The sequence below is a fragment of the Mytilus californianus genome, unplaced genomic scaffold, assembly GCF_021869535.1.
Source record: "Mytilus californianus isolate M0D057914Y unplaced genomic scaffold, xbMytCali1.0.p SCAF_1, whole genome shotgun sequence".
NCBI lineage: Eukaryota > Metazoa > Mollusca > Bivalvia > Mytilida > Mytilidae > Mytilus > Mytilus californianus.
In genome coordinates this window covers 45,324,381-45,349,685 of record NW_026262581.1, presented here as the reverse complement: position 1 = coordinate 45,349,685, position 25,305 = coordinate 45,324,381, and the positions used below count along the sequence as shown (strand labels likewise).

Below are 25,305 nucleotides of genomic sequence, written 5' to 3'. Positions count from 1 at the left end.
TCATCCTTTATTCTAAACAGTTTCTAACGTGTCTACTATGTTGGAAATGTATTCACTACATTTTCATTGACCAGTGTTCATGTGAAGTTTGTTTTCAACTGCCTCAAAGTTTCTGAGTAGTTGTTAGCTAATTTTACAGAGGTAAACACATATGATCCTTCAGACCAGGTGAAAATGTACAGTTACACTTTAATCCATCAACTATTAAAATATGTTCTTGCAACAAAGATATTTATTACTCCACAATATCGAAGACTAGAAAATGTTTTCCAAAATCCATTGTATGTTCTAAAAAATATTCAATGTACTATACTAGGAGTGTAAAAAATAATACTGACAACAAATGTAAATGAATCCTTTTAATAAATGTTATACAAGCCTGCTTGTACAAATAAAACTTGCAATATTTTAGAAATCAAATTCTACATGATGAATCAGATTAACTACTTTTCAAATCATCATCAGTACAATGAAGTAAGAAAACACAATATCCCTATACAAAATGTTGGACATACAAATCAAAACATAACTGCAATATGATGTTGCCTTTTGATGCGTTTAGAAGAAGAAAACAATGCAGGAATGTTATGATCTTTAATGAAAACTTCAAGTGAAAAGAATGACATAAAATAAATAAAATTTTAAAAGTATTTTGTAATCCATGTTATTTCCAACAAACTAAAAAAATAAGTTGTGTTTTATAAATTGCTTGGACTGCAAAATTAAATAAAAATATGGGTATAAAATTATAGAATAAATAATTGTCTCCTTTTCTTTAAAGGTAACTTCTATTTTTCTTGCCACTGGACGTTAAGCAACCAACAATCAATCAATCTATTTTTCTTTTGTTTCTTAAATCTTAATATGAAACATAGCTATATAGCTGACAGTTTTTCAATTTATTATTAGGAAAACACCATTGTGCACTAAATAATGCACTAACTTTGGTCTGGCGTCAAATCTTATTTTAACGATTTTTTTTACGATTTTCAGAAGGCTTCAGACAATCAAAATCACTCCCTAGGAATCACCAAAAGCATGATCCTGTTTACATGTTAGTTGACAATCACTATAATGATCTTGATATAATTTCTGATAATCCTATATCTAATATATCCATACAACATTTAATCTCTGATGGAGAGTAGTCTCATTGTAAATAATGCCACATCTTCTTATTTCTATATTAAAGAGATACAAAATTCATCAAATTCTGATATGCCAGTACTAAAGATCAATTAATCTTTCATAAGTCAACATTTAAAAATCAATGCTTTATCAATAAGTTTTTTAAATGTACTTTGGCATAAATATCAAATATGCGATAAACACAACAATTTAGTCTCCCTTGATTTGCTTAAGTGTGGTAAAATTCTGTCCATCTAATGTTCATGTCACTCTCAATATCATTTTTGCATTGTAATGAACAAAAGTTATTCTAATGAGTATGCATGTACATCAAATATCAGGCATCCTTCTCTCTTTCATAATTTACACTTCTAGATGGCGCTGTAGGAAACAGTCTCTGACATTGTGTCATTAGTCTTTTTAATCCCTAGAAAAAAAAATCAAACAAAATACCAGTAAAAATTTTGATTAAAGGTATAATTACAATTATCTCAAATATCATTTTAATTTTTGTCTGAATTCTAGCTTTCATAAAATATCTTTAACAGAAATATAACAGAAAAACAGTGCTGTTTGGATGTACAAGTACAAGTACCCGTCCACTCTGTGTTTTTGTTAGATGTATTTCTATTTGTATCTATCTGATGAGTTAAGCCTTTTTCAACTAATTTTTATAGTTTGTTCTTATGTTGTACTGTTACACCACTGTCCCAGGTTAGGGGGAGGGTTGGCGCCTTCAAACTAGTTTAACCCTGCCACATTCTGTATGTGCCTGTCCCAAGTCAGGAGCCTGTAATTCAGTGGTTGTCGTTTGTTGCTGTGTTACATATTTGTTTTTCGTTCATTATCTTGTACATAAATTAGGCCGTTATTTTTCTCGTTTGAATTGTTTTACATTTGTCATTTCTGGGCCTTTTATAGCTGACTATGCAGTATGGGCTTTGCTCATTGTTGAAGGCCGTACGGTGACCTATAGTTGTTAATTTCTGTGTCATTTGGTCTCTTGTGGAGAGTTGTCTCATTGGCAATCATACCACATCTTCTTTTTAATATTCATTCTATTGTAAAACTGTCTACAATCAATCATTCACTGATTCATTCTTCTTCTCACTTTCAGCTTACACTAGGCTTACAAATAATGCAAGAGGAAAATTTTATACAGCAGTAATTTCCATTAAACATTTCCTACCATAGAAACAAGATCTAGAATAGTGGAATCTAACATTTAAAAACTTTAGATACTTTTTTTAAGTGCTGAAATTGTTATTGACAGCAATTGTATTTTGAGGGCACTTTCAGGCTTATTTTGACCCACCACATTCTGTGCCTATTTTCCAATCTATCAAAGACCATAACTCCTGAACGGCAAATGTGAAAATCATTATATTGAATTTGATCTCTATTTTGTCATAAGTTACAACATATTCAAATTATGAAAAACCATTGGTTGAACGGTTAGTAGACAATTACACGGAAACAACATAAAGTGCAATTTTCAAATCTATCGAGGTCCATAACTCCTGAACGGTAAAAGTGAAAATCGTCTTTATTGATCTAAACATTCATTTTGTATTCATTAACAACATAATAAAATTTGAAAAGCATCGATGGGACAGTTCATAAGTTATTGCACTGAAACGACATAAAGTGTCATTTTCCAAGGACAATAACTCCTGAAGGGTATAAGTGAAAATCGTCAATATCAAACTTGACCTCAATTTTATCATCAGTAACAACGTGTTGAAATTTGAAAGCATTGGTTAAACAGTTCATAAAGTTATTGCACAGAAACTGGTGGCAGTCGCCAGCCCAACCAGTGTACTTCACCAAATTAATAACAAGAATTTTCCTTCAGATAATATGATACAGTAATAAACCTGACTTACCTGCATATATTTTCTCTGAGTTTCGTCATTTAACACATGGGCTACATATCTTGAAGAAATCTTTTCACGACCAGTACGAGCGTGGATACCCACCATAGTTACCCCTATTGGCCATGGTGCATTACCTATAGCCATTTCTAAATATGCATCATTTGCCTGAAATGGATAAATCATGGTTCTCCATAAACACAGAAAGCAGTTTAATTGTTAAACTGATTTCATGTTTCACAGCATAAAATTACTGGAGTAGGTATTTTTATTTCTTTTTGCCATTATTCTAGTCTGTAGCTACATTTTTTTAAGAGGATATCTATATCAAAATGGACATGTATTTAGAACTAACAAGGAATGGCCCTAATAACTGATTGCATGAAAGATGCATTTTAACACAAAATTTGTTCAGTTGACTTAAATTTCCAACAGTTAATATTATCTCCATAAGTATTTACAGACAAACAATAAGAAACCCTGCTTTTTAGAAAACATTCTATACTGATGTAAATGTCTTTATTAATCACTGCAGATATTGTGTCAACTTTCAAGATGAAGAACAGCATTAAAATCTTCATATTTTATTGTCTCATTCATAGTATGATGTAATCCCACATAAATTAATGAATATATTCCAATTTTCTTGAAATCTTGAAAACTATATTTAAATTTTCTAAATTATGAACCCATAACTTCTGACTACAACAAGGCTGTGAATGTTAAAAAAAATCATTCCAAAAATAAAAAAATAATTTAACTGACAAAAGTTTTTCCAAAATCACAGGTATGCATTTAATAGTCATAACTTGGCTGTCCACCAACAAAGGGAATCTGTTTAAATTATGATTTTAAAACCTTCCATAGTCTATGATTATACTCATTAAGTGTATTTCTAAGCCTTGCAAAGTCTGTGATAATATTCATGGAGCAGAAATGTTTATGAGTATTTGGAAGAAGGCTTGTTTGCCTTTGTGAGATTTAGATTGTCTTCATAAATCGTAAACTCATCAGATCAAACCATTTTTTACTGATGTTTCACGTGCTGTATGATTAACGATTTATGTTTGTAAATTTGGAATTGAACATATATATGTCACTGAATTAGAATAAATTCAATGATTTATTTACACTTTTTACTGGTGAATGGAGTATTCTATACAATTTTTACCTGCTGCTGTCAAATAAAACATGAATTAAATGATAATGTAGAGCACTGTCAGGCATGCCCCCCTTTCCCTAAAAAAGAAAAAAAAAAAATATATTAAAGGTAAAATTAGGGCAAATTTTGTGTCCAAAGAAGGTCCTCTAATTCCTAGAAGGGGAGCTCCCCCCTAACATCAAATAATGGATTCGTCCCTGACTGTAAGACTTTTTACATTTGATCATGTTTTCAGCCATCGCTTGTTTTCTTAAAAACACCTATCATTCCATCGATATCTTCATTGGTAACATAAACACACCTTAATGTAGTCCTTCTTCATAAGCTGCTTAATAATGCTAACCATTGGGTCTAAAATGTCTTCTTCTACTTTCTGAAAAAAATATGAAAGAAACTTTAACTTTACTATTCATACATCAAAATGACTTTAAAATACTGTAAATTCAGAAATTTCTGTGTGCATTTATTATTGTGGTTGTTGAATTATGAAAATAACAGCGAGATTAATTATTATGATTATACAGGAAATGCTGATAAGCAAATAAATTGGCTCTGTGAAAAAACATGAAAGAAGATATACCCTTAGGTGTATAAATATCACATCAAATATGTTTGATAATAATTTCAAAGTCACTGAAGCAACAATTAGGTGTTGAGACCTTAAACTCTGCTTGCAATGGAGATGCATGAAAAGTTTAATAATGCAACAGTTTTCCAAATATCCACTGTTTATCATTGGAACATATAGTTTAAGCAGCCGCTAAGATTGGCAACATCGAGCTATAAATTAATTCAGAGTTGTTATTTTACACAATGAACATATACTGACCTTATGCTTCAGATTTTTAAAAAGAGGTTTCATATAAGCTACTGTCTGTGTTTGAATAGCATATTCTTCACGACCCTTCCGAGATGTTTTTTCCTCTTGTGGTTTGTTGTTTAATCTATCTCCCCATCCTTTCAGTATAAACTGCAATTGAAAAAAGAAATTTAAGGGGAGGGTCATTATAAGATAGCTTGCAACATGAAAGGCTTCCTAAAAATAGTTTCTTTTCAGGGTTCATATGGTGAAAAACATACTTAAAAGTAACATCTTTTTAGCTGTTCAATTCATAAAGAAATTATTTAAGAAACTAAGGCTCTAACTCCCTCAGGCAAAGTACCTTTTAAGGCTTCTTCTTATTTTTCAGCTCTTCAGTATTTACACATCCATGACTTTCAAATTGTGGGTTTCAAGCATTCCTGATGAATGTAAAACCAGAAAGCACGATGGACACACCAAAGTGTTATTTTTATTTACTAGCACTTGGTCAATGTAACTGCTGGTAGACTGTTAGTCCCACAGATTATCATTAGCCCAGTAGTCAGTACTTTGCCAGTAACATCATTTATAACATGTATTTCTTTGCAAATAACATAATTCATAACAATCATTTTTTAAATTTTCCAATGATAGAAATTATTAAGAAACTCCATCAGGCAAAGTTGACCTTGGAAAGTTTTGGCTATTCTTTTTTGGTAACTTCTGTTTATATTCCTTGAATTTCAAATTTTTGGTTTTGAGCTTTCCTGTTGAAGGTAAATCCAGAAGAGCACTTGTGACACACCATATCTATAAAATTTTATTGTTATCACTAAGGCTGGCTATTTTGAACTCACAGTATGTTCTTTGTTGATGGCCTCTGTTTCACAAAGCTTCCAGTTGTTAAATTATACTTATTGTCTTACTTACATAAACTCAAATTCCAATCAAAATCTCTTTGTTATGAAATAAAAATTGATAGGAAACAATTATGATATCATTTAACAGCTCTAGCAACTTTATATTATATTTAAAGTTGATTTTTTTTTAATAATGTTTGAAATCATTGAAAACTGGATCTGTTGGGAAGACATGAATGCTGCCTGCTGCTTAATTCCAAGAGCCGTAATTCCATGAGGACCCAAAACAAAACATGTTTTGCAACTTATTTTTATACAATCAGCTTAATATCTAGACATAACCAAAATAAGTCTAGACAACACTTGGATTCTGAAAAACAGAATGACATACATGGGTAAAACTAGGTGGAACAGCCAATTAATAGGGTTGCATTTTTTGGGAGGGGTTAAAAATTACTGCAAGATAGTAGTGCATTACATAACTTAAGTATTACCTTTAAAAACTTTAGGCAAATTTCCATGTCTTTCTCTGAATCACCTTGAGCCAATTGTTCTTGCATTTTCTACAAAAGATATTAAAACTTACCATAAAATTGACCGCAAAGTTCAAGATTTGTTTCCCTTGTTTAGGTTATGTCTTCTCCACTTTACAAAACTTATTACGAAAACAATAGTTGCATGCTTCATGTGAGTGTGGAAGGTTGTCTGTTTGATCCCAGGCATGGTCAAACCAGTGAAGTAAAAAATTGTATTTGCTGCTTCTTAGCTAAGCATACTGTATTTAGGAGTAGGTACAAAGACTGGTTAGCCAGAAGTTTGAATAATGTGTTCAGGTAGGATGACATGTCTTCATGCAGCCTGCTACCTTGTGAACTAGGAGTGGTATGTTAAAAATTAGGCTCAGTGTGTCAGTCTAGTACAAAGCAGTAAACACTGTTTTAATCTTATTTTTTAGAAGAAATACACCATAAGACATTCTTTGAAAACAGAACATGGATACTGCTGCTAAGAATTGAAAGCAGCTTTTTTTCAACTATAAATTGCAAATGTCATCCCATGAAATATTTTTTTACATTTATTACTGTTATTTGTTTATCATGTTTTTCTATGTTATACATGTATTCATATCATTATTCATATTCATTATCATATCATATTGACGCTTGACGAAAGACAAACCCAAATCAAGCACACCTTTTTACCTGCATGCTTTCTAGCTAAAGCCCAAAAATCCCTTCTTACCTGTAATATCTTTTCATACATGTATTCTGTATTCAGGCATTTATTTATAGAATAGATATTAGTGGGCATTTCAAATTACTTATAAAGCCATATAGGGAAAAAACTTGGCTACACAAGTTTTGGAACTAGTAGAAAACACATAAACAATATTTCACATACATCGATATCGTTCAATGTCGTACCATCATCTCTGACGTCTACATTTAGTTTTCCTTCACCTCCTTCTGATGTGGCAGCATTAACAATCTCATTCAAGTAATCTTGGTCAACTCTGTCCATTGCCATCTTAAAATCACTGCCTTCTCCCTGAAAATACAATATCAGAAACATATTAATTTAAAGCATTTAAACTCAAAGACATTCAATGAAGACTACAAGAAAATTTCCAATACATGTATTTTGTTCCTGGATTTTAACTATAAAACTGACATGTCAGCAAGGGCTCCTCTTGAGCATTTTTGTGTTAGGCACAGAGACTGGTGCATGGCATACAGCACAATTCATGTTCATGGACCAATCATATATCAATTTTCATAAATTGTTTTATGCCAGGAATTTATTCAGGATGTGTCCTTGATAAATAAAAAGTTTTGTTAAAATCTAAGCACTAAGTATTTTGGTAGGGATATCATAAATGGTTGGCAACTAATACTTTTTGAATGAGGGAATGATTTTGGAATATAAAATCATACCAACATTTCAAATTTCATTGAAATCATTATCTTAGCAAAAACATGTTTCTCAAAATTTACCATTTTTTTTACAAAAGATAAATTTGTACCACAATTTTGACATCAGTGATCAATTTGAAATGCCTAATTGCTAATTGCTTTGTATGCCATACATCTATGTTTTCACATTTTCCCAATTTTAATAATATCTATGTTTGACACCAGGAAACAGTTTTAAATAGCATTTTATACCCATATATCAATTTTTGTTGAAATCATAGCACAAAAAGTGTGTCTCAAAATTTTTCAATATCTTTTTAACACAATGAAAGTTTTTACAACAATTTTTTAACACCTTTGATATATTTGGTAAAGCTGATATGGCAAATTTTACCACCAACTCATAATAAAATAATATATTTTTGTCATTTTAAATCAATTTTGAAAAGCTTGTCTTAACCTTGATAGGAAACTTCCTTTTAAAAGTATTTACACTGTGCATTAAAAAAAGGTTAATCTGTTGAGGCAAAATTGACTTGACGTACAGCATAGAAGTGCCAAGGGAAATTCAGACAGAAATATAAATGCTGATAACTTCATGGCACTGCTGACATTTATAAACCTGTTTCATGGTGTTGAGAGTATAAAATCCTACACATGTGAAATATTTCTCTAAGTGTTAATGAAATATTTGATCTGGACATTGTTTCAGTGTATGTGTTACTGTAATTATAAGTAAAAGAGTTATATTTACAAAATATATTGGATGTGTAAACTCAGACTTTCACTCACAAACTTTACATAAAGTTTTTTGGACTTTATTCAGTTTGTGAGCGAGTCCACCAAAGTTTACACATCAATTAACTCTGTAAAAATAACCTTTATTACTATAAAGTACTAGTAATATTGATTTGAAAAAGGAGACAAAATTTCATTATTTAAGAAACTTTGATAAAGTCTATTTCTGACAAGATTAAATTGAATTTTCAAATAATTTACTTGTCTTTTAACCCTTTTTTAAATATTTTTATCAAATAGTCATACCTGTACTTGAGTAGTGCAAACATCAAATAATTGAACATTATGGCTATAGAATTGTATCCCTTCTGTTTGCTAGACACTATAGGATGACTTCTAATTTGAATAAATCATGAAACAATTTTACTCAAGTTACATCTACTTTTCGGAATTTTGGATCCAAAACACTCTTCAACTTTGTACTTGATTTGGCCATTTCACTTTTTTGATTCGAGCGTCCTTTGAAGACAAAATGCATTTCTGGCGTAAAAAATAATAAGCCTGGTATCTTTGATAAAATGTTTTCTACAATATGGCAACTTTATAGAGATAAAAGGCATACCTTCTTCCCATCTGGTTCAAGCGTCTCAAGTTTTTTCAATCTTACATAAGCCTCATAGTCTGTTTCCCCAAACAGCAAAATGGGCTCACCTCTTTCTCTTAACTTTCTCACCACCTGAAAATTTGAGATAAACAGAATTAAACTGTTTGAACTTGAAGTACATGTAGAAAAAAGATAAAAATACAGCAATATTTATTTTTAACAGTAACTAGTAAGTGTTAATTACAAAAATCTATTTATGGGTTGCATTATAAAAGGGCCAGTTGACAATGGTTGATAGAGGATAATTGACAGACTGTCGTATGTAAGGAATGTCCACGACTAAAATGTTGCAGACTCAACAAAAAGTATAGATGTAAGCAGCAAAAGTATCAAACTATAAAAGTATTGCAGAAAATAAAATTAATTACCTTGTAAACCTCTAAAAATGGCAATATAAAACAGATAAATAAATTATCATTATCCTGATTAAGAGTAATTTCGAGCAATTTGATTGGCTGAAATTATCCTAATAAATTTCAGTGCAATTTTTTATTAAGTCAATTGGAATTATCTCCCTTATACCATTGACCTAATAAAAAAAATAAGATTTTTTTGAGTTGCTTTATAGACTAAGTCCTAATATTTTTCATTTTTCAACAGTTTTAGATTAAATATTTAAATATATTTGGTTGATATTGTCCAAATAATTGAATTTGAATATAACAAGTGGTGATAAAACAAAATCAGGATAAATTCGTTACACAGTGTGCAATTGTCCTAATACGGAATTTATCAGGTCAATAAAATTCATATCGGGTTTGGCTTTGCTTCACCCGATATGAATTTTATTGACCCGATAAATTCACTTATTAGGACAATTGCACACTGTGTAACTAATATTCTTACAAAATTCCTTTTGATACTTTCATTGTTCAATTTTACCATATAATTTTTTTACTTCATTAAACCAATATTTCAGCCAAATACATAAATAATACCTCTTTCCTGGGCAACAGAGCATATTTTTGTTCGTCTTCCTCTAAAATCTTCTTTTCTTCTTCCTTCTGCTCTTCTTTCTATATGATTAATAGAAGTTATTAATTCAATGATAACATACATGTTCAATGAGATAAGGTGACCTCTTTGGTTAACTGCATGCAAGATATCAAACTAATTATACATTAGTCATTAGTGTGTGTTTATAAGACTTCTGATTTCATGAGCTTCTTACATTTTATATCAAATGGAAATATTGCTATTATAAATCAATTATAAAAGTCTAAGAGCTGATTCATAGAATTCAATGAACTTAGTTTCACTGTCATTTCTACTTCCATTAAAAATGGGGAAAGAAGGAGTCAAAAACTGATAAAATTGTTTGAATCCAATCAAGTTTAGTTGCCCCTTACAAGTCAGGAACCTCAGTCAGGTTGTCTTTGTCTCTAATTGATTTTTTGCACGTTTATAAAGTATGTCAGTTGAATTCATATACAACTTTTCCAGACCCGGGATCATTTATATCTTTCCACAATGAGATAACATGTCCATTTGTAATGTATAAATAAAGAAATAAGCTGACCTATGAATGTTTATTTCACATTGTTGGGTTGCTGTCTCACAACTGATCCCACCTCTTTTTTTATCAATATGAAATGACAGAGACAGAAGCTTGACAACTGTTACCATGGTTGTTCATGTTAAAACAGATATTCATATTCATAAATAGTCTTTTATAGCTGACTATGTGTTATGGGTTTTGCTCTTTGTTGAAGGACGAAAAATGACCTATAGTTGTTAACTTCTATGTCATTTAGTCTCTGGTGGAGAGTTGTTTCCTTGGCAGAAGCATACCTATGATGTCACCTTGTTTAGTTGCCAAACCAGCTTGGCCTACGTAAAACTTGGTTTTACTGTTGCAAATATCAGTTTACTTATCTCCACTAAGCCTCACTAGGTAAACTCAATTTGCGGCAGTAAAACCTATGTTTTAAGTAGGCCAAGCTTCAAATACAATCCAGTTATCTTTTCATGTCAACATGCTTGTCAAATATATCACAAGATTTGATTTATGTATATGAAAGACATTCATGCATGTATACTCTGTCATAATTTCATTTAATAGAAAACTTACTGTTTTTGCTAATTTTTCTGGTACTTTTAATCTCTGATGTTTCTTCCAATACTCTTCTTCTTCTTTTTTGGCTAGATCTCCTCTTTTAAAATATTTTTTATTTGAACTCTAAAAGTACAAATTAATAAACTTAAATATATATACAAATGTTTCTATTCAATTTATGGTGTTGAGTATCGTATGCCTACCTTTAATTCTAATTTGGGACAAGTTTATCCAAAGACAACTAGAAATGTCTGTAATGATAAATCATACATGTAATGATGACTGTGATGTTAGATCAAATATAAAAGGTTATCAGTTTATGATTGATTGAGGGGAAGAACACCACATTAAATATTTGCTTGTCATAGTGAGGTCTGAAAAGTTCAAAAAGGTTTCCTGTATTTTTTTTTTAATTTGGCGGCTTTAAACAACCTTCAAACTTATTAGACATGATTCATTCCTTGCATTTGGAGTTATACAGCTTTTGCAAATGAGCTCAACTTCCATCATTAGCAATGGGCTTGACAAAATTAAAGCCACCAAGGATTGAAACTTTTATTGTACATACAAACTAACAACAGAAATGAAAAGTAAGTCTTTTTTGTGTTGATACATGTCCTAATATGTTTGATATAATGGAAATATCATGCATAAAATATGCAAGAAGTGAACAAATTACGATATTTGAACTTTCTATCTTTCCTGCTTTGTGTAAATGTTGTGGAATATAATAGAGGGTCAAAATTTATAAACTTCAGTTACAGAGATGCAGCTAATCTTAGAATTTGAGAGGGCCTGGCAAATGATGTCTTTGAGTCAGACACAATGACTGGCAAATATATTTTCCTGTTTGGGGCTGTCAAAAATGAAATTTCTGTTGATCCTGGTTACCTCTCACACGAAGAATTGTATACATGTACATTGTACATATAAACAAAACAAGCTTTAGTCTTCTATAACTATTTTACAACTCCAGGATTCCCATTTAAATAATTTATTCGGACACCTCCTTTAAAGATTGGAAATTCCCCCCCCCCCCCCCCCAAGAAATTTGGAACCAAATAATATGATTGAATAATCCTACCCCGTTTCTACTTTTCTTAAATGTCACAAGTTATTTTAGTTCTTTTAACTCAATAATTTTATTTTTTTTTAAATCTCCGAATCATTACTTTAAATTCCAACAAATCAACACCAAAACTGAAAACATATTACAGTACTGCATTTTTATCAGGTTATCAACTACTACGTAACTAACGAAATAATACAATTTAAACTGCCGACATCGATTTACAAAATCTTAATGACTGCACGAGCTTTAGAATGGCTAGAAATACGACGCAAAAGTAAAGACAGCTGATCATGACTAGTGTAAAACTTTGATTTTCGTGTATTGATTGACACAATTCGTAAAATATGTTTATAAAAACATGATTTTCATTAAAATTTCAAACATGAAAATAGATAGAAAGGCAATATCTTTGTTATAATACAACGAGTGTCAACAAATCTGTTATTTCCATTATATGCAAATTTATTTACAAACAAAATCTAAAATAATGCTGGGACATACATGTAAAACATTGACGTGCATATGAAAAGTTTGTTAATTTTTTTTAAATATAAAAACTAGGATTCGAAACATGATCACGGCATTATAAATATTGTAATAAAAAACAATTGTTTCAAAGAAATTAACGGGAAATATGTCAAAATAGAAAGCACAAGTGATCTGGCTGACCAAAATGTTTTACTTGCGAGAAATGATTGACAGGTATGAATTGATATAGAGGCTCCGACGGGGAATGTGGTATCGAAAGGAAAATAACAGTTTATTCACAATGCCTATATTCAATTTGTTTATATATTTTATAAATACGAAATATGCTGGCCTTATACTTAAAATTGTGTTTCTATTAATAACATAAAGGAACAGGACGTTAAAAGGGGGAAATATTATAACCATCAACGAAAACTCGTATAATTTAGGGGATTGATGTCTCAACATTTGGATTAAAACTTCGATTGAAAACCGTCCTGGTTGTTATAATTTTGAATAATATGAAATATTTACGGTTAACAATACATTGTTAAAACTCGTCTTTCTTTCATTTTCAAGTTCAAATAAAAGTCGATCCCATATTCATGATATTAAATTTTTATTTTTATTGTAATTTTTTTCTTTGAATACAATACAATATTTTACATTTATCTATCCTTAAAAAATTAAATATCTGTACAGGTAAAATTTAATTCTAATCAAGCTGGTACAGATTGATTTACGACCTTCCACTGATATTGCACAGGTTAATATCACAGCAGGTGTTAATTACACTCGGACAACTGTCCAACCAGTCCGACATCTAGACTATTAAGACATCCATAGTAATAAGTCTCTACCTGTACTGTAGGTAATAAATTAGTCAAGAGCTTATTCAACATATGAATTGAAAGCAAACAAAAGAGTTCTCTAAGGAAACTCACCTCAGATCAGTCAGGTAGTTTTTTTTATTTGTACAATTAGATCAGTAATAAGCCACATTCTGTATGTGCCTGTCCAAAGTCAGGAGAATGTAATTCAGTGGTTGTCGTTTGTTGCTGTATATCATATTTGTTCATAAATCAGGCCGTTAGTTTTCTCGTTTGAATAGTTTTACATTTGTCATTTGGGGGCCCATTATTAATTAGCTGACTATGCAGTATGGGCTTTTCTCATTGTTGAAAGCCGTACAGTGACTGATAGTTGTTAATTTCTGTGTCATTTGGTCTCTTGTGGAGAGTTGTCTCATTGGCAATCATACCATATCTTCTTATTTTTATATTTGTATATTCATTTTTTTCAGGTATAAAATATCATCTTTTCAATTAAACTACACTTCAAAAAGAGAAAAAAAAACTCTACCTGGAGATAGCCTGTCTTTGCTTACATTGAAAATGATATCATATATAAAAATCCTAACTAAAAGGACAAACTCAGGGATTTTTTTTTATGACAAATGTTTATATTTATAAATCTGCTGTAAATGGGATATAGTAATGTATCTTAAAGGTTTGCTGACTTCGTCCCCTTTCACAGGCAACACCTGCCTCATATTACAGAATATTTACTTAAAAAATTACAACACAAAAAAGAAAAAAACAGGGGTGTCCATTCCACAGGCAAAAACGCCTGTGAGTGTGACTGAAAATATCTAACGATATAAACACAATTTAAATCTTATACAAAGATTATTTTCTAGTACCAAAATGTCAGAATTTTTTTCCACTTTTCTCTTTTTCTTTTCTATTTCAGCTTGGATCAAAGCCTTGAAATCCATGTTGAAGTTTTCTGTGATTAAAGTTACAAAACGTCAATACAACGTAAAAATCATTTTGATTGGTCGTCGTATGAAATCTTATCCAATTAAAAGTCGGTTTGCATTTGGACACAGTTTAATGACCACAAAGGAAAACATTGCAGACAACTTTTTGTTCAATTTTCTCTTCCAAGTTCCAGTCATATACATGTACATTATGCATTTACCAAGATCTATTTGTCTTCTGATTGTTTTTATCACTAATATGAATGCTACCAAGATAGTTGTCTCTTCTTACAATCTATGGAATGTAATGTTTAACTGGGAAATAAGAAAACTCAAAATATCAAAATTGGTAAGATTCTTGATATAAAAACAACTATAGGTCACCATACAGCCTTCAACAATGAGTAAACCTAATGACATACCACATAGTCGACTACATTTGTATAAAAGGCCCTGAAATGACAAAAGTAAAATAATTCAAACGAAAAGCAAATGACCTGATTTATGTACAACACAATGAACAAAAAACATGTATGATATGTACCGCAATTTAATTATTATCTTCCGGTATTCTAATTCACCAATATTTTTCTGTTGACCCTTGTTAGAACTAAGGCCACAGTTTAATTAACACATGGGAATGCATTGAAAGTATAAAGAGTATTTTTACATGGCTCTATCAATTTACTTTCTTTTCATTTTTATATGACCTCAGAAAAACTCGTATATTGGTATGACCTTGGCACCGTCGTCATCATCGTCGTCCGAAGACAAATTGGTTTTTGCACAATAACTTTAGTTTAAGTGAATGGATCTCTATGAAATTTTACCGTAAGGTTCAATACCACAAAAGGAAGGTTGGGATTGATTTTGGGGGTTATGGTACCAACAGTTAAGGAATTAGGGGCCAAAAATAAGCATTTTTGTAACTTCGAGACAATAACTTGTGTTCAAGTATATGGATCTCTCTGAAATTGTACTGCAAGGTACCATACCACAAAGGGAAGGCTGGGATTGATTTTGGAGGTAATTGCCTCAAAATTTTAGGAATTACAGGAAAATTTTTGAAAATTGTTTACATATTCAACACTGTTCTTCTAGGTAACAAGACAGTTCAGCAGTCAATCAGCACCCTGTTTTAAAGACAATTTGGCACCATTAAAAAATTTTGGGACCAAGACTAATATCCGCACCTCATTTTTTATCTATATTTTTCTGTAATCAGTAAAAGTTATAATAAATAATTAAAAAAACCCTGTATGAAAATTTCCACATTCGATTGTTTAACTAAAGTGAAATTTAAGATAAAAAAAGGGAAGGAAACCATGTACATTGATGTACGTAGTAACAGTTAATTTAAAACTTGAAACTCTTAGTTATTTCATTGATATGGTAAAATTATAAATTAACTGTTAACAAATCTTTTAATTTTTCGAAAAATACTAAGGATATTCTAACCCAGAAATAGATTACTTTAGCTGTATTTGGCAAAACCTTTCAGAATTTTGGGTCCTCAATGCTCTTCAACTTTGTACTTCATTTGGCCTTTTTAACTTTTTTGATTAAATCATCACTGGTGAGTCTTTTGTAGATGAAACATATGGCATACAAAATTTTAATCCTGGTATCTATGATGAGTTTATTCATGAATTGCCATATAATACTCCCCTGGGAGGACTATACTTTACCTGAAGAAGAGGTATGAAGGTTGAAGTATAACCTTTAGATGTATATTTTTGTTCAAAATCTTTTGTTGATATTTTACCCATATTTATTGAACCAAATTTCCAGTTCAACAACACAATATGGGAGATAAGTCCCTTACAAATGTAGTATAAACTGAATTTAATATACTTGGTGTACCATACTTGCAGATATAATGTGAATGCAATAGCAACTTAAAAACACATAGTTACCAAAACTAAACTTCTACAGGTTACAATTTAATGATCAACATGTGTGACTATACGGTATGAGTTTTAATATGTGTCCAAACCTTATACCCGGTAGTATGCTATAAATTCTTCATATGGGTAGTCAACAATGAAAAGACAGTTGCAACAGCTTTTGGTGAGCCTGACTTAAAGTTGGGCAACAACTAATCTACCTGATAAAGCTATTTTACTTGCGTACAAATCATTACAATAACATGAAGAATATGTATGAAAGAAGAGTTGAAATTACTAAGTGTAAAACAAAATTCAATTTCATAAATGTTTTTGCAGATTAAATCAAGTAATCCAGATGTTGTAGCTTTCCAAGAAGTAAGATGTGGCGATAGCGAGAATGAGAATCAGATATTAGAATTGCAGAAATTATTACCTGCATATAAGTGGGCATTTTTCAAATGCTCTAATAAGGTCCAAAAGATAAAGCACTCCATCAAGAAAGGATATAATAAAGAAGGTTTGTATCATTTACCAGTGAATAAGACTAATGGTCAATTTTCTGAGTTGTTCTTCAATAGGTTTTTGTCTTCTATGGTTTGCCAAACATTTTGGTTCAATATATATATATATATATATATATATAATATTGGAAGTTACACACTGGCCTTTAGATATTTACCTTTTTCAGTGAGTACCATCTTGGTGTTCTCATGAAAGTGCGGTTGAAGACTAGTTTAACTCTGCCACACATTCATGTGTTTATCCCAAAGCAGGAGACTCATCATTGGTTGTCTTTCGTCAAACTGTGGATTCATTTATTTTCGTGAATACCAATTTTTCTTAGATTGAAGAAAATGTATTCATGGATTTGTCAAAGTTGTATATGTTAGCGTCAATAAGTGAAATTAGGCATTAAGCTTAAATCCTAGGCATTAAGCTTAAATCCTAGGCAATAAGCTAACGCCTAGGCAGTAAGTCTATTGCCTAAATGATGATAGGCATTATTCTTAAATCCTAGGATTTAAGCTTAAATCCTGAAAAATGTGTCCAGGCATTAATCTTAATGCCTAAAATGTAAATAAAAAGACATTTTTTTTTTAAAAGTTAAAATACACTTGGTACATAAAAACATGATAAGAACTGAAGTTTAAAATGTCAACTACCTGAAATAAAGTCACTAGTTCTGGCCCTTAAGTTTTAGCTCGGATATAACCAAAGCATGTAATTCATGACCATTGTCACTTTGCAGTTCTTGGTGCGCACCAAAAATTGTGAAAACATCAATTAAATCAAAAGTCACATCTGAAGCACATTTTGACGTGAGAGCTCTAATGTAACAAACTTTTGTTTGGTGATTTTTTAAGAAATTTATAGTTTCCATCTGGGTTTGATTGGAAATCCATTAAATCAACCTGTCCTGTACAGTTGAACTCTTTGGGTAAAATGGGTTTCACAACTTCCTTCTTTCCTAAATACTTTTTATACGACCGCAAAAAAAATTTTGTGGTCGTATATTGGTATGACGTTGGCGTCGTCGTCCGAAGACACATTAGTTTTCGCACTCTAACTTTAGTTTAAGTGAATGGATCTCAATGAAATTTTACCATAAGGTTCAATACCACAAAAGGAAGGTGGGGATTGATTTTGGGGGTTATGGTACCGACAGTTAAGGAATTAGGGGCCAAAAAGGGGCCAAAAATAAGCATTTTTGTAACTTCCAGACATAACTTGTGTGTAAGTGTATGGATCTCTCTGACATTGTACCACAAGGTTCCATATCACAAAGGGAATGCTGGGATTGATTTTGGGGGTAATTGCCTCCAAATTTTAGGAATTAGGGGCCAAAAAGGGGCGAAAAACAAGCATTTTTCTAGTTTCCAGACAATAACTTGTGTTCAAATGTATGGATCTCTCTGAAATTGTACTGCAAGGTACCATACCACAAAGGGAAGGCTGGGATTGAGTTTGGGGGTAATTCCCTCAAATTTTAGTAATTAGGGGCCATAAAAGGGCAAAAAACAAGCATTTTTCTAGTTTCAGGACAATAACTTGTGTGTAAGTGTATGGATCTTTATGAAATTGTACTGCAAGGTTCCATATCACAAAGGGAAAGCATGGTTTGAGTTTGGGGGTAATTGCTCTAAACGTTTAGGAATTTGGGGCCAAAAAGGGGCCAAAAAACAAGCATTTTTCTAGTTTCCAGACAATAACTTGTGTTCAAATGTATGGATCTCTCTGAAATTGTACTGCAAGGTACCATACCACAAAGGTAAAGCTCGGATTGAGTTTGAGGTGATGAATCATAAGGGGGTTTAAAAAAAATTGGGGGGGATTTTTTTTTTTCCTTTTTTGATACATGTGAACCTCCTGACGGGAATAAAATAATCCCGTTTTCAGGGGTCTCCTCCCGACCTCGCGTTGAAGAGAAACAAATCCCGTGTATGAAATTTTTCATGAATGAAAAATTTCTGCCCAACATATCATCTCAGACATCTGATGTAACTGACATCACCTGAAGTTATATTTTACCTGTAAATCAATTAACATGCATAATTATATGGCTTCACTTGTCAGCTTGGGTGTCAAACATACTGGTAATCAATGATTTTTACCTCAGGCTAACTGCCGTTGTGTAATAAAAACTTTGTGTATTTATTGGGTTACCTTACTTGATTTATCCTGTTTTAAGTTACTTTCCTTTAAATAATGTACATTTTTAAAAGAATATAGATAAAATATAAATTGAACAAATAATCATAAAAGGATGGTAATGAAATGATTTTAAATGTCTTAGGGCAAATAAAAAAATAATAATTTGAAAATTATTTGAGGGTTCTATACTTTCTTTCAAGGCTTAAATTGAATTAATATAATAACTATGACCCTTGTTATAAATTAAATTATATCAATTACCATATGGTAAAAATTAAATTATTTAATGCCAAAAAAGACGCAAGCCAGGGCAGACCGTGCAAGGGCTGTATAGCCAGTCAAGGTCGTTAAAAACTTCCATTTGTTGTTATAAATTGAAATGAGTTTCTGATTATTCAAATAAAATCTAATTGCAAATGCAGATAGGTTAACAAAAGATCTGATTGCAACGTTTGTCATATAGAATAATGATATGAATTGAAAAATTTAAAGAACATACTAAAAAAAAAGAATGTTAGATTGAACATGTAGAATATAAAGATAAAGAAACTTTATAAGTACAAGGGTACTATAAACATAATACATAATACATAATACATTCGGATTGAAAGATGAAGAAAACAAACTTTAAAAGACAATTTTTACAGCACACGGTTACATTTACGACAAAATTTATGTCGATTAAAAACCTCCTGATCTGAGTCCTAATCTCCTGACCAAAATTTCCCAATCTCCTGATCTGAGTTTCACAGTCCATCACATGTATGTTTTTTTCTTTAAAATTTTCCATTTTAAATTGGTTATTTCTGATTTATATATAAAAGCAAATAATAATGATATGGTTTGAATAGGTAAATTAAAAAAATTTAAGTTCTTAGACCACTTTCATTCTGTGTGAGAAATCTATGCTGTGTCAAATATTTAATTACAATCCAAATTCAGTGCTGTATCAAGCTTGAATGTTGTGTCCATACTTGCCCCAACTGTTCAGGGTTCGACCTCTGCGGTCGTATCAAGCTGCGCCCCAGCGGAGCATTTTATTGTAATTATCTTGAATATTATTATAGATAGATATAAACTGTAAACAGCAATAATGTTCAGCAAAGTAAGATCTACAAAAAAGTAAAAAGACCAAAATTGTTCAATTGACCCCTTAAGGAGTTATTGCCCTTTAAAGACAATTTTACACAATTTGTTTGTTTTTTAACTTTAAAAATCTTCTCAAATGAATCTAGTATGAATTTTGTATTTTATTTCCTTGTAGGTCAAGAAACATAGACACTTTGGCTCAAAAGGAACATATGGGTGAAATGCATTTATTTGCTTTTGAAGAAAATATGACAGATACAATGAACATTTCAATGGCATTTTTAAGCCACTCATTAATATATATTGAAAAGCAAAAATAATCATTGATGAAAGATTTAAGCAAAAAAATAAACAGGTGAGCGATTCAGGCTCTTGAGAGCCTCTTGTTAATAATTCTTAAAAAGGAAAATTTCAATAAAACTACTACCTAACAATAATTAAAACTAACAGACAATTTTTCACAATACAACAAAGGTACATTTAACACATCCTTATTGTGCATCTCTCAGGGGAGATAATTCATAGATTTAGTTTAAACTTATTCCTATTTACTCTATTGTAGGAATTGGAATATTAAGCAAACTTGAAGTTTTAAATGCTAAAGCAGTAGAACTACCTTATACATATGGACCAGATACAAATAAAAGGCTCCTAATACATGTAAAGTTACTACAGGAGAACCATGTTGTCAATATCATCAATGTTCATTTCTCATATGATAGACAGCAACAGTGTGGAAATGCTGCAGCTCTGTTAGACTATGTTTTTAGTAAGAAATATAATTTAAATATATTTCCATTGAAATAAAGTTTAGAAAACAATTTTTACTAAAAGATGAAATAAAATTATGATTCAGATTGAGGACAGCACATATTTTTCTAATAGCTCCCATCTGTATGCTTGAGATCAAAAGTTACAATTCCAAAAATGTAAACTGTAAAGATAGTTTTCTATTGAACTAATTTTAGAAAGAGTTACTTCCCTTTTGTTGCCATGTTGGAGATGCATGTGAAAGAATTCCATCATAAATCAGTCAAATTCAACATGTTATATACTGACTGCTACACATTAGAATATGTGTTTTTTTTCTGAGCAATTTTAATTTCTTCAAGCCATGCTTAATTCATCGCTAAGTTACCAGATTTGTTTATTCCACATGTTTCAATTCAATAAGAAAATCGATCATTTGAAACTCCAAAATGGCGACCAAGGAAAATAACTTAAACTCAAATTACATCATAACGAAGCCTACCATCATAGCAAGAAAGATTGCTATAAGAAAAATAGGAATTCAACCATGCTTTAAAAAAGAAAAGAAAAAGAGATTACTATCAGTCCCTGAAAAGTCATTTAAAAAAAAAATTGTTCTTGCATTATAACCAAGAGAAAAAATTATGTTCCTCCTTTAACTTCTCTAAGGTGTTATTATTTATTCACTAATACTAAAATAGCATAACATCTTCTCAAAAAATTTTCAAACATGATTTCTTTGTGGTGTTCTCCTTAGCATGTGAATTTTGGTAGTGAGAAATGTAGATGACAGTATGTATTTTCTTTCCTTCAAAAATCCATTAATTGGAGGTTATTGAGACAAATAGTAGTGATAACCAGACAGCAAAATTGTGGGCAATATTTATAGGAAAAGTCATTGACTCAGTTAAGATGTTTATCAGGGGAAAGTTAAATACTGTTTAATTTGGTAAGTGCCGTCTGACATACCTGTAGTGCATAAAGTCGGTGTGTTGGACTTTTAACAAGCCACTCATGCTCTATGTTTGGTAAATGTGCAATTACTATAGCAGACCCCAAAAAAATATGAATATTTACAAAATATTTCTCCTCAGCAACAATTATTTTGCAATTGTTTATATTTATGAGAACAAAAATTTAAAATTGGATTTTACCTCTATTATCTTTTCATTTTTAAATTTCAGCTAAAAGATTGAAAAATGTGGTACTGTTGGGAGATTTCAATACTTACAATGATTTTGAGGCTCCAATGGATTTAATAACATTTAAACCTGGACATGCAATGATGCATTGTAAACAGGAACTCAAACTAATTGGCAACAGATATGTAAATTTTGATGATTCCTGGCAGAAGTTGCATGGCAAGGACCATACTGGTTTGACTTTTAGCAATATGGTAATTTTCTTATGAATTATAAAATTTTATTTTAGTGAATTCCTATAAGAGAATTCTGAAGAAGCAATTTAACATATCTTTACAAATATATACAACAGAGGTATACAAACACATAATGCATTTGTAATAGACAATTTGATATTATACAAAAATGAGTTGTCATTTTACCCAAAAAAAAACACCCACATACAGTAAGTTATGTAATTTGGAACATTATAAAATTTGTAAGGGATCATCTTTTTTTAGGGACCCTTCATATTTAATACAGTATCTTTACAGTTTAACCTCTATTTGATTGTTTGCCAGACTCTCTACTCATGTGCATTTGTCTGTCCATATTTTCTTATGAACTTAAATTCTCACAGTTCCTCCAAATATAAGAAACTGGATACTCTTAGTCTGTAGGTGTGGGACATATACATGGTCATACTATACTTAATTTTTTCTGGAATTTTGGCTATTTAACATTTATCATTAAGTACAATAAGATTTTTTTTTTTTTAAATTTTGGCATAGGTCAAAAAGGGCAAAGGTCATTCCAGTCTTTTTTTTAACTAAAAAATCTCATTTCTTTTTCAGCCATTTCCAGGATTAGAGAGTCGTCCAGACAGAATACTAGTGAACTCTGAAACAGATGTGATATCTACTAGTTTATCAGGACATGGAACAAATTACAAAAGGCAATACAGCTCAAGTATTGTATTTTCTCGGTTTCAGACTGTATTGAAACAAGCAGCATTATCATACCATTCTATCTCCGGATTTTCCTGTTTTCATGACTGTGGTCCACATGGCTCTTGTCGGTGTGGTGTGTGTGTTGCAGATGGAAATGACAAAACATGCCATTTACCAAATTGTATAGAATGCAATGCAGATATTTACAACAATTACATCATGATGACATGCATTGCAATGTTTGTACTAGTTCATGTTTTCTTTGCAGTTTTAAGTATTCTTATAACAGCTGCAAATTTCAAAGGAGAGACTATTTTCTCATTGTTAGGTTTCAAATGTTGCTTGTGCAATCCTGATCTTTATAAAAAGCCAATATTATTATCAAGACAATCAAAATTTATTAAAGTCTGTCACAAGTGGCCTCTGTTTAGAATACCACCATGTTACTTATTATTAGTCAGTAGTGTTTCTTTTGTTTTTGTTTTAATTTTAATGAAATATCATTTTAGTGATATGATGAAAACTGTAAATAATATTTTAGACGAAGAGTATTTTCCATCAGATCATTTGATGTTATCTGTCACATTAAAATATACAAATAGTTAATTATTCTTTTTTTAGGGCAAGTATACCTACACCATTCTTTCTTATCATAACTATCAGTTTCAAGTAGTATGTTCATCTGGAGTGCAGGAGGTCATGGGTTCCATTACTTTCCAGGTTAAACTAAAAAATTTAAACCGGACAAGTGATTTCTATGCCATTAGCACCCAACACTTGCTTGTTAGAGCAAAGTTTGATCTACTCATTATCATTATAATCCATACACGTATCATGATATGTCCTCCTGCAGATCTCTATATTGTGATCTAGAACATTAAAATCAGACTCAGCCTGTTGGTTTAGTACAGCATAGGGTACATTCATATAAAAGTAAGGTTAATATCTTGAATATGAATGTAATACTTGCCACTGGACATTAAGCAGCCATCAGCTAATTAATCACAATCATATGTTAGGTTGAATATTTTTAAAGTGTTGACTTTACCCTGCAAATTAGAAAACTACTGTATCAACAAGGAGGAAGAACTAAGTATCTGACAAATCCGAAATGCTCACACTTTACAACTTATCACTGTCAAGCTGCTCACCAAATATGAAGTTATTCTGTTTAGAAGTTTCTGAGACAGGTGTAAAAAAAACAAGAATGTGTCCATAGTACACGGATGCCACACTCGCACTATCATTTTCTTTGTTCAGAAGACGGTGAAATTGGGGTCAAAACTCTAATTTGTCATTAAAAGACCATACCAAAGGGAACATGTGTACTAAGTTTCAAGTTGATTGGACTTCAACTTCATCTAAAACTCCCTTGACCAAAAACTTTAACCTGAAGCAGGTCAGACGGACGGACCAACAAACGAATGGACGAACGAACAGACACACAGACTGAAAAACATAATGCCCCTAGGTGGGGCATAAAAATTTGTTAGACGAACAATCAAGGAGATTGAAATATAATTCCAAAGTATATGTGCTAGTTAAATCCAGTGAATGTTGCCTTCTACAGGTATTCTAATAATCTGATAATGCATTCTAAAAGTATGTCAATACTATGAAGGTCAATTATTTATCAAAGTGTCATGCTCACATAAACTGAATTAAGAATCTACAACTGAATTTGGTCACCTAGAAATTTTGCAAAAGTTAATGGACGATAACGGACATTGACGGGTACCAAGTGTTTAGAAAATCTCACTTGGCCCTTTGGCCTATTTTAGTAATAGATACATGATTTTTGGCTTGCCTGTGATAAAAGTCGCAGAATGCGAGACATAGGAATAATTTCTGGCAGTGGCGGTGGAAACTATTTGTATAAAGCTTCATATTTCAGAAGGTAGAAGACCTGGATGCTTCATACCTTGTATGCAGATACTTTATGTTATGAAGTTATATGCAAAACACCATCACTGATCTGATGCTTTATTGTGTAATAATTCATTTAATTATATTGCTAAAATTTTGGGCACTATGATAATAAAAAAGAAATGAAGAATGTGTCCCCATGGACACACATGATGCCCCCTCTTGCATACAACATTATAAAGGGACATAACTCAAGAACAATAAAAGTGATGCTACCCAAATTTGTACTTGATCTTAGTTTTGTAGTAATAAGTATTGTGTATAGGTTTCATGTTTGATTGGGGCAAACTTGAGTTACAGAAAGGCAACTAAAATTTTTGCAATTTTTCGATTTATAAAGGGGCATTACTCAATAATGATTAAAGTGACACTACCCAAATTCAACTTGATCTGTGTTTTATCAGTGGAAGGCAATATTAAACATTGCAT

The 25,305-nt window shown here is 31.3% G+C and overlaps 2 protein-coding genes across 2 annotated transcripts; one reads left to right on the top strand and one right to left on the bottom strand.

Moving 5' to 3' along the window:
* Positions 1–344: 344 nt before the first annotated feature.
* Positions 345–14,567, bottom strand: LOC127702576 (pre-mRNA-splicing factor 18-like). Its single transcript, XM_052206834.1, has 10 exons — positions 14,440–14,567; positions 11,213–11,320; positions 10,080–10,157; positions 9,100–9,213; positions 7,228–7,374; positions 6,321–6,389; positions 4,994–5,134; positions 4,466–4,537; positions 3,015–3,170; positions 345–1,555 (listed from the first exon to the last, which is right to left on the bottom strand). Exons 1-10 carry the CDS (start codon positions 14,512–14,514, stop codon positions 1,466–1,468), a joined length of 1,050 nt encoding a protein of 349 aa, XP_052062794.1. The 5' UTR covers positions 14,515–14,567; the 3' UTR covers positions 345–1,465.
* On the top strand, positions 14,513–23,556 carry LOC127721138 (uncharacterized). The gene is made up of 6 exons (XM_052227841.1): positions 14,513–14,557; positions 14,608–14,703; positions 16,725–16,905; positions 20,692–20,898; positions 22,064–22,275; positions 22,855–23,556. Exons 1-6 carry the CDS (start codon positions 14,513–14,515, stop codon positions 23,554–23,556), a joined length of 1,443 nt encoding a protein of 480 aa, XP_052083801.1.
* Positions 23,557–25,305: the final 1,749 nt, after the last annotated feature.